This window comes from Ptychodera flava, chromosome 20, assembly GCF_041260155.1.
Source record: "Ptychodera flava strain L36383 chromosome 20, AS_Pfla_20210202, whole genome shotgun sequence".
Classification (NCBI taxonomy): domain Eukaryota; kingdom Metazoa; phylum Hemichordata; class Enteropneusta; family Ptychoderidae; genus Ptychodera; species Ptychodera flava.
This window is the reverse complement of record NC_091947.1, coordinates 11854513-11865946: the sequence shown is the minus strand read 5'-3', so window position 1 is coordinate 11865946 and position 11434 is coordinate 11854513. Positions and strand designations below refer to the sequence as shown.

The following is an 11434-nucleotide window of genomic DNA, read 5'->3' as shown; positions in this document are numbered from 1 at the left end:
AGCAAAGATTGCAAAGAAGTGTCTTGAATTTCACCAATGCACAGATGTATGTGATAGTGACTGTTTATATTGGAGACAGAAACAACAGAAATTAATGTGGATATGTTATACTTGTCATCGTAAATTGTTGAATGGGAATATGCCAGCAGAAGCTGCAGCTAATAATCTTCATGTAATGAATATTCCAAAAGAACTGAAATGCTTAAATTCTCTAGAGCAACATTTGATTGCTTTGCATATTCCATTTATGAAAATGTTAGCTCTACCAAAAGGTGGTCAGAATGGTGTACATGGACCTGTTCTTTGTGTTCCTTCTAGCCTAGAGAAAGGTACTTATGTTTTGCCGCGACAGGAGTCAGATGATCAAATGATAAGGGTGAAATTGAAACGGAAACTCAGCTATAAAGGTCATTACCAATATCAATATGTGAATGATTTGAAGATCAAAAGTGCACTTCATTACCTAACAATGAACAATAAGTGGTACAGAGGTATTTCTTTCAATAAAGATTGGAGGAATCCATTGTCCAGAATTGATAAAGGAGATGAATGTATTTCTGATGAAGATGGTACAAGACATGAGAGTGATAAACAAAAGACAGAACCACACGATGATGCTAGAAATATTGAATCACAGGATAATGCTCGAAATAGCAAATCAGGAGATAATGCTGAGAATACAGAATCACAGAATAATTCAGGGAATGCAGACGCAGATGATGATGATAATAATAGTGAAGAGCAGCAAGGAATGTTCATGGATACATGTCTTCAACCTGTTGACATAGCTCAGGAAGTTCTTGATCAGCATTTTGACAAAATCTATTGTGTTGCTCCTGCAGAAAGAAATCATCCTGTTGAAATGTTAACTGATGAAAGTAATGAAGCAAAGTCTTTCCCTGTATTGTACCCTACTGGGTCACCAACTTTTCTGGACAGTCGCGAAGTGAGAATTACACTTGCACGATATCTTCATAATCGTTTGATGAATGTAGATAGCAGATTTGCGAGAAACAGGACTTCATATTTTATGCTCAGTGTTTATCAGAGGTGCAACAAGTGTTGTCAAATGTGTGCTATAGCAATGCGGAAAGGGTCTAGCAAAACATGCAGTGAAAATATAACTGCTGCAAGTTTAACAGATGAACAATCACTAAAGAAAATTTTAAATTATGATGAAGGTTACAAATTTCTGAAACCAATCCGAGGAACACCACCTTATTGGCAAAGTGCACAGAAAGATCTGTTTGCAATGGTGAGGCAGCTAGGTATTCCGACGTGGTTTTGCTCATTTTCATCTGCTGATATGAGATGGCCTGAGATGGTTGATAGTATTCTTGAAGCACAAGGTGATATTCGCAAAGCAGAAGAGCTGGACTGGTCAGAGAAATGTGCTGTGTTAAGAGATAACCCTGTAACAGCTGCTCGAATGTTTGATCAGAGATTTCATTACTTTTTGACACAAGTAATAATGTCACCAGCAGAACCTATCGGTAAAATTGAAGATTACTTTTATCGAGTTGAGTTTCAGCAACGTGGTTCACCGCATACACATTGTCTGTTTTGGGTGAAGGATGCACCAAAAGTAGACAAAGATGATGACGATGATGTCACTTCATTTGTTGACAAATATGTGACTTGTGAGATGCCATGCTCAGAATATGATGAAGAACTTCATGAAATTGTAAACAGTGTTCAAAAACACAGCACACGGCATTCAAAATCTTGTAGAAAACATGGTACTGATTGTAGATTCAACTTTCCGAGACCACCTTCTGAAAAAACGTTTATTGCTCGACCTGACACTGATGCTCAGTTGCCTGAAGTCATAAGAAAGGCTGTTAATGATTTAGATAAAGCACTCAGTGGAATCAATTCCAATAGTACAGAAAGTTCTGTTGAATACTATGAAGTAGACGAAGTTGAATCAGATCAAGCACCAAAAGTACTAAGTAAAGGTGAGGCCAAGAAAATTCTGTCGAAAATCTGGACTGCACTTTCAGATTCTGAGAAGACTTTCTCAACAGTTGAATCTCTGTTTACTAGCATAGGAGTTACACAAGACTTGTTTGAGAGAGCGTGCAGTGTATTAACTAAGAAAACCAGTGTGGTCTTGAAAAGAGAATCAAGTGATGTGTGGGTAAACCAATACAACAAGGACTTGTTACGATGTTGGAATGCTAATATGGATATACAATTTGTTGTTGATGCATATAGTTGCATTGTGTACATTATTAGTTACATATCCAAAGCTGAAAGAGAAATGGGCTTACTGTTGGATCATGCACAAAAGGAAGCTTCTAAAGAGGATAATGCAGATGCCAGGAAAGCACTTAGACGATTGGGATTGTTATATGTTAATAATCGAGAAGTGAGTGCCCAAGAAGCTGTGTATAGAGTGTGCAACTTGAGGTTGAAAGAAGGATCGAGAAAAGTACACTTTATCCCAACAGGGGATAACCCTATCAAAATGAGTTTACCTCTTGAAATTCTACAAATGAGAAGTGAAGAAGGTGATCTTAATGAGGAGGAAATCTGGATGACTAGCATCATAGATCGTTATAAAAACAGACCAGATGGAGATATATTTGATGAAATGTGTCTTGCTAGTTTTGTATCTGAGTACAGAATAATGTCGTCATCAGAGGTGTCAAATACATGTTCAAAGAAGAATGTAGTTAAACTGAAAAATGGTTTTGGTCATATGAAGAAAAGAACTCGAACTGCTCCAGCTGTGGTGAGATATGCAAGGTTTTCAGCAATGAAACAGCCAGAGAAGTATTATCAAAGCATTCTTCAACTGTTCTTGCCATATCAGTTTGATGCTCAGTTGAAACCTGACAACTTTAATTCATATGAAGAATTCTATAACACTGGTGCAGTGAAGTGTGGTAGCAAAGCTGTAGAAAGGGTGAAGGCTATAGTTGAAAGGAATAGAGCAGTCTTTGAAAAAGAAGCTGATGTACTAGATTCAGCAGAGGAGATCCTTCGAACAAGTGATAACTTGGAAGATGCATGGGCTCAAATTCATCCAGAGTCTGAAATAGATAGATTGGAAAGTTTACAAGAGAGGAAGGACAATTATGTGTCAGATGAAGGAGAAAATGATGAATCTATACCTGACTTGCTGGAGAAAAAACACAAAGTGTCAGCCTCAGAAGTGTATCACCAGTGTGGAATGTCAAGGAATGAAGCTGTAATATTGCTAAGATCTTTAAATAGCACACAGAGAGAGATATTTTACAAAGTGCGGCAGTGGTGTCTGAACAAAGTCAATGGAAAAAGTGTTGAAGCTTTTCACATGTTTCTAACTGGAGGTGCAGGCACAGGAAAATCTCATTTAATCAAAGCAGTGTACTATGAAGCTACACGAATTTTGGCTCGTATTCTACCAAATCCAGATGATGTATCAGTTTTGTTAACAGCACCAACTGGTGTAGCTGCGTTTAATATAAATGCTAATACCATACACAGTACCTTCTCAATAGCTATTGATGCACAACTGCCATACCAACCGCTCGGAGAAGAAAAGATTAACACATTGAGATCTAAGCTTAGCAGTCTTCAAATTCTCATTATTGATGAAATTTCTATGGTTGATAAGAAACTACTTGGCTATGTTCATGGAAGGTTGAGACAAATTAAACAGACTGGTGATCAGTTGCCATTGGTGGTGTAGCAGTGATTGGTGTAGGTGATTTTTACCAATTACCACCAGTGAAAGGAAAGGCATTGTATGTGAACAGTGAAGGAGTTGATCTCTGGAATGATTACTTTTCCATTGCTGAACTGACTGAAGTAGTGAGACAGCAAGACTCTGAATTTGCTGAAACATTGAACGTAATCAGAAAAAGACAGAAATCTGATGATTTAGATGCTCATGTTGTTACTATGCTTCAAAATTGTGAAACTGGTCAGGAGGGTAAAGGAATTCATATTTTTGCAACCAACCGAAAAGTTGATGAATGTAACATTAGAAAACTTCACTCGTTAAGTTCAGATGTAATTTGTATTAATGCACAGGATTTGTACAGAGATCCCAAAACAAAGAAATTAGTCAAAGTGAGTGGGCAACATCGTAAAGTGTACAATACCAATTTGGCAAAAAACTGTTACTCTGGCAGTTGGTGCTCGTGTGATGTTGACGAAGAATATTGATGTGTCTGATGGTTTAGTGAATGGCGTTTTTGGCATTGTGTCATACATACATGTGAAATCCACAGAGAGTTTTCCATCTACTATATATGTTTGTTTTGACAATGAAAAGGTTGGTACAAAACTTCGCCGCCATACAGAGACATTATCAATGATACCAGAAAAAAGCACGCCAATCAAGTGTGAGGAAGACAAAGTGAATAACTGTGGAAGTATACGGCGTCAATTCCCACTCAAGCTCGCCTGGGCTAGTACAGTACATAAAGTGCAAGGATTAACTGTAGATGAAGCTGTAGTATCATTGGACAAAATATTCCAACCAGGACAAGCTTATGTAGCCCTAAGTCGAGTAAAGTCTCTAAGTGGACTTACTATAACCAATTTCCAAGAATCAGCTATATACTGCAATGACAAAATTGATGCTGCCCTGTCCTGTATGCCAAAGTTCATGACATTGTCAGAAGGAACTTATAATGTAGATAGTTCATGTACCATAATGCTGCATAACATAGAGGGTTTGCACTCTCATTTTGAAGATCTGAGAAATGACCATAGATTTATGACAGTTGATTTTATATGCTTGACAGAAACTTGGCTACGAACCTCAGATATGCAGAATGATTTGCAATTAAGTGGTTTTGCACTTTATCACAAGCCAAGACAACTTTGTTACGATACATCTGACCCAGTGACATCTGAATTGAAGCAGCAAGCTCATGGTGGAGTAGGCATTTATTCAAGTGTGGATCAATGTATTGAAATCTTGGAATTGTGTATAACAAATCTGGAATATCTTGCATTCTATGTTAAAGAGATAAGATTGACAGTAGCTGTTATATATAGACCTAAGTCTTATAAAGCTGATGTGTTCAAGAGAAATCTGTTGAAATTAGTGATAGAGATTGAGAAGATCCCAGGTGGCAACATCATAATTGGTGATTTCAATGAAAACATATTTGTGTCTTCATGTTTGCTGAAATTGATGGAGCAGAGAGGCTTCTCACAGTGTGTTTCAGAGGCAACAACAGAAAGTGGAACATTGATTGACCATGTTTATGTGAAAAATGTAGACAGTGTAGGTGTAGAAGTTCTACAAACTTATTTTAGTTTTCACAATGCACTTTTGTTGAAGATTTGAATGCATGCAAAGGTGTCATGTTAACTGGTTACCTTTGTGATGAAAGATGAGCTAGTGCTACATATGCTGTATGTGGTATATGAGTAGTTTACAGACTAGTATTGTACAAAGTAGAAGTTTTCAGGGAAACATTTCCTTGAATGGTAGAGAAAAAGGGTAAATATGCAAATGGTCAAGTGACTCATAATTCCAATGATATCACCATCACTTGTGAACTTAATGCAAGATATGGTTTTAAGGTGTGTGTAGATATACCATCTTCTGAAGCTGTTTGATTGACCATGTTCATGGAAAAGGAATCACAAAAAGTTATCCCGTCCTGATGAAAATAAGAAACAGATGGGGAGGGCAGATTGTGACGGGCCCCCATATTGTGTGTGTGTGTGTGTGAGTGTGTGTGTGCTTGCATACAGGGCCGTAGCCTGAAAGGGGTACAGGAAAAAATCTAAGAACAGTGTGCGCTCTTAGCCAATGTGAAACACTACTTTCCAAACAAAGTCACAGGTAAAGCAAGGAAATTATGCATAGGAGATGTACAGGTATAGAATCCTTATTTAACTAAAACTTTTGGCTGCACGTGGTGTATGCTTCAGGGCACACTGTCCTAGAATTTTTCACATGTAATAATATTAAGTAATATAGGAGCTTAGCATTCCTGAAAAATCACCATTTTACTTCCAAAAGTGTTATGAGCACTGGTATTTACTTTGAAGGCAGGTGTAATGTGACTTGGGTAGAAGTTAGCATTACTAATGTAAACATTTAGTTGTATCAACCTTTTAGGTCACAATTTATGGTTTGTGTAGTGGTTGACTGGCTATTAATTCCTCAATCAGCCAATGATGTAAATGACATGCCCATCATTACAATTGCATATGTTTAAGGATATATGGATAGACAATAAAATAGCCACTAATAGATGCATAGCTAAAGTTGAACCGTACCACTACAAAAATGTTCTACTGACAAACAGAGGTGCTATGCATGTCTATTTTTACAGCTAACAATTTCATGTTATTAACATTTACACAACTGTGATGTACCATAGTGTTCAGAATATTTCATCTCTGTCTGTATGTTGTAAATATTCAATGTTAGCCTGAAGGAGAGACAAGATGATATGATCCTATGTTTATTCTACAAAATGAACATTTATATTTGAACTGTAACAATTTACTGCACACAGAGATAGTGTTGTAGTGTTTGAGTGTAGTGAGAGAAAAATAATTAGTAATTTACCCAATTCCAAGGTTCTGTCAGGTTACGGCCCTGTTATGCACAGTGGGAGGTGGGCTTTGAAATGATTGAAAGCTATGAGTTTGTTGAATTGCTTCAGAAGCAATAATGTAACTAACTCTGTTAGCAATTGACATTTAAAGTTGTTAGTCTGCAAAGAGGTGAAATTATAGATCTGAGATACACAAAAAGTATACAAACTGTAAACTCATTATGTGGAGTGGTGAATGGAAGAACAACAGATGCAGAAAGTAAAGATGACCGACCATTGAACAATGTATTTTGAGATTCAGCAAGAAATGTCCCTTTCTGCCTTGCAAGTGAACTGAGCGAATGGATTATCAAATGCTGCTGAAATGAAGTCGCTTGAAGTGATCTGCATTTATTTAAATCTGTTCTATGGAGATAGGAATGTTCTACCCTGAAAATATAGCTGACATTCTAGCCAATGAGCTTAGTGAAACCAAGGCCATAGTATGTCACTGAAGTTGTTTGTCTTGAAAGGTACGCACTGCACAGTAATAATGAAACATTCGTAATAGCATTACTGTAGTACTTTATTTGTATGTGAAATAATAAATGACCTTATGTAAAAAATTTTTGGAAAAGAGAATGTTTTAAGAATAGATTTGTTATAGAGTAGCAGACTTGTGTAGTTGCAATGTAAAATAGCATGTAATATGTGTGAAAGAATTTCTTAACAGTTCTCTATACACAAGTGGATTACTCAATTGTCTTCTGCAATTTTATTTAGTGAATGCAACCTTTACTTTTGTGAATGGTGATTTGTGCCAGGAAAAACATGACATAGTAGAAATTTCGGTGTTGTTGAGTTTGACTGTGTCATTCTTAACAAGTTCATATCTAAGAAATTAAGATAGTGCGATGAAGTAAATGTAAAATATTAAAAGCTAATGCTGGCCTCATCAAAATGGCATACTATGGCATAACAGACCGAAACCAAGTTGACAAATTTTAGTATCAGTAATATATGTATTTTGTCTGATTTCATTTTCAGGGTGCAATATCAACTCACCTATGGACTAATCACAATGAAAGAGGCATGTTTCATTCTCAAATTAAAGCAACTTTCACATCAGTGTGCATCAGTGCCACGGGACAGTAACTGAGAGTTCACATGATTCTAATTTGGATGACTGTAACAGAAGGATACACAAGTCATTTATTTACATTGCCAGGAAGATGTTTTCTGCAGATGATAAGAGCAGATGATAAGTCTGGACATTGAAGTGTCTTGCCACAGGAGAGAATGCATTTGTGTGAATAACAGATTCTGAATATCTCACAACACTGTGGAGTATGGAAATGTTCTCTACACTAATGTACCAGTGTCACTGTACAATATTGACATCCTACGGATCTGTGAAGCAAGGAAAACAACAGAATGTTCCATTGCTTGTAACTTATTATGACTATAGAAGATGACACACAATGCGTCATTCTCTTTCTGAGTGTGACCCTGTCTGCAGATGGTGGCAACGCACAATAAACAAGAAGTACTCAGATTGTTTTCCAAATAGAATAGAACAGATGTGACAATACTTCTAATTTTGGTGACTGCAGAATATTGATCTCACCTTGGTTATGGGCATTGTCAGATGTGGGCATTTTCTGCAAATGATAACAGCCCATGACAAAGCTGTAGTATTGAGAGTGTTTCCAAATGGGACAATACATATGGAAGTAACAGAACCTGATTATGTCAGAAAACTTGGTAAATATATTGATGTAAACTAGTCCTGTTGGTGCATATTGTGCTCTGCATGACTCACTGTGAGTTGGGATGGTACTATGTCACCGTAGCATTCATCAAAGTGACGTCCATACACATTTGCCGTGTTTAAGTCCAAGTAGTCATTGTGGTAGTGTTACGTGCAGAGAAAACGCACAAAAGCCTGAACTCAGCAGTTTCCGTTTAAACAAAATTTATTACAAAAATAAAACTAATTGCTAAGTCGGGGATAGAGTACAAGCTTTAAAAGTGTACAGACTACTTATCTCATCTGGGACGGCAAAGCTCCAGTCTCAGAGTTGTAACAGTCAGTCGGATGAATGAACAGTCCTTCAGCTTGCAGGCTTGTAGTTGCACAAAGTCCACAGTATAAATCCAGCGTTGGCAGTGAAGGTCTTGAAAAGTCTTGAGAATGACTACTGCTGGAGTTTAGTAACACACAAGAAATATGATCCCAAAAGTCTGACTGCAAGCCTGCTGTCCCAGTATTTATACTCATGTGCTTACATAAGCATATAAGCACAGTCTAGAACTTTTATTGACATGCTAATTACTGTTCTAAAATTATCTCTCTTACACAACTAATCAACTTTCCAGAACATTTCAAACATGACTAATTGAATTCAAGGTTGTGAGGTCATTAAGGGCAGTGACCTTGAGAATGTTCTAGACTAATTGGACTCAGGTCATGATGAGTGTGGGGCAAATGACCTACATAACAGTAGTGACAACTCTTGTAAAATTGCACATATTGTTAAAGGAAAGTTGTCATTGAATAATATAAGCTGTGAGGCTCTTTATTTATTGAGATTCATCACCACAGATTTGATATTCAAGAAGGCTATTTATGAAAAAGTGCATAAAAGTGTTTCAAAGAGATGTGGCTGGAGCATGGATTATAGTGTCACTATAACATAGTCATATTCATTTCATGCAACATCCAACTGTATTTCCACTCCACTGTGCTATTTACAGTTAACTGTATTATATAATGAAAATATCCTTGATTGTATAGCAAGTGTAGTTTTAGTTAACTGTAGGATGTAATTTATATATTGCTGAAGGAAATGCTTTTTCTGAATTATTCACCTGTATTGGCCATGTATGATATGTGCTGTTGATTTCTTCAACACAACAAAGAGGTCCATAATAATTCATTTCAAAAAGAGCATATCATTTGGCCTGCATCCAAAAACATCTGTACCGCCAGGGGGACTATAGTCTATAGAAACTATTGGAATATCTATCTGGTATCCATCGTCAGCGCGTTCCATATGTATGTATGTATGTATGTATGTATGTACCGTATGTATGTATGTGTATACATGCATGTATGTGCATATGTACCTGTCCACATATGTACGTATGTATGTATGTATATATGTATGTATGTATGTATGTATGTATGTATGTATGTATGTATGTATGTATGTATGTATGTATGTATTTTTGAATGTCCTTAAAGAATATTTTGAGAATACCAGTACCTACAGATTTGATATGTGTTGTGAGGATTCAAAATATTTTGTCTGTTTTTTTGTTTTTGATGTTTTTGAAAATATACTGTACTATTTCCAGATAACTGTAGTATGTAATATCCTTGATTGTACAGCAACTGTATTTCAAGTTTACTGTAGTATGTAATTTATATATTCTCAATTGTATAGCAACTGTATTTCCAGTTAACTGTAATATGTAATTTATATATCCTTGAAGATTATATATCCTTGAATAAAGTGCTGTGTTCAAAATTTGTCCATCAGTATTAGCTATGTATAATATGTGCCGGGTATTGGGATGATGCTAGGGTCAAAGATCAAGAGGAATCACAAAAATTTTCGGGTTCACTTTGGTCTCATACCGGTCAATGTTAAACAGACACTAGCCCATTTGGCCCTTTGGTCTCTTAAAAAGGACTTAAATAGCCTTTGCAATAGCATAGCTGCATAGAAATAGGGCAAGTCAAAGGTCACTGGAAAATATGAAATATAATGCTTTAAAAATCTTCCTCTCAAAATTGGCAAGGTCTGTGACTTTGAAAATTCGCATGAAGGAGCATGGCTATATAGTCTAAAAAGTGACATGAGCAGAATTTTGATATATCACTTTTTATGCAAATGAACTTAAGTTTACAGTTTATTTTCAAAATGGTCGAAAGTTCACGTGACGTTTTGTTAAGGTAATGCGACCAAAAATTTACTTTTGCAGACTTGTACTTGTAAACAAACTATAAAGTCTCTAAGTGCAACGGTGTTTGCGTGGGAGTTGCAGAAGTGCGACTGAATAATAATAATAACAATAATAATAATTACATAAGCACCTACCTAATGAGTCATTGGCACATTTATTAAAATGGTGCTAAAAGTCATCCTTCAAACCTGTCATTTTTGCAAAAATAATTGTATCACATACTTATGGCAGTTAACCAAAGATCTGGCCTCTATCTCTATTGGTAAGCCAAGAAATACAAATGTGCAGAATGAGGGCCAAGATGTGACATTTTAAGGCCTTATATCCTATCAATTTTGAATAATTGGCACATTTGTTAAAATGGTACTAAAAGTCATCCATGCAACCTGGTAGTTTTGCATAAAACTTCTATCAAATACTTATGCAAGCGTACCAAATATCAGATATCTAGCTCTATTGGCTGGCTCAGAATAAGATATGCGCATAATTAATGAGGTACAGGATGTGACGTCATAAGGTCTCCCATCATACCAAATATGAAGCGTGTAGCATTTGTCGTTACTGAGTTATGGACATATACGTATATTCAAGGTCAAAGGTCATCGAGATCACATGACATTTTCTCAAAAAAATTGTATCGCTAAGTTATCCCTACATACCAAAAATCAGACCTCTAGCTCTATTGGCTGGCTCAGAATTAGATATGTGCATAATTAATTAGGTACAGGATGTGATGTCATAAGGTCTCCCATCATACCAAATATGAAGGGTCTAGCGCTTGGGGTTACTTAGTTATGCCCATATATGTATATATAAGGTCAAAGGTCATCGAGGTCACATGACATTTTGTCAAAAAAATTGTACTGTTAAGTTATCCCTATATACCAAAAATCAGACCTCTAGCTCTATTGGCTGGCTCAGAATTAGATATGCGCATAATTAATGAGGTACAGGATGTGATG

At 36.4% G+C, this 11434-nt stretch overlaps 1 protein-coding gene across 1 annotated transcript; it reads left to right on the top strand.

Annotated features, from left to right (window-relative positions):
- The first annotated feature begins 1082 nt into the window (after positions 1 to 1082).
- On the top strand, positions 1083 to 10037 carry LOC139120037 (uncharacterized). The gene is made up of 2 exons (XM_070684054.1): positions 1083 to 7033; positions 7548 to 10037. Exon 1 carries the CDS (start codon positions 1085 to 1087, stop codon positions 3677 to 3679), a length of 2595 nt encoding a protein of 864 aa, XP_070540155.1. The 5' UTR covers positions 1083 to 1084; the 3' UTR covers positions 3680 to 7033; positions 7548 to 10037.
- The last annotated feature ends 1397 nt before the right edge of the window (positions 10038 to 11434 follow it).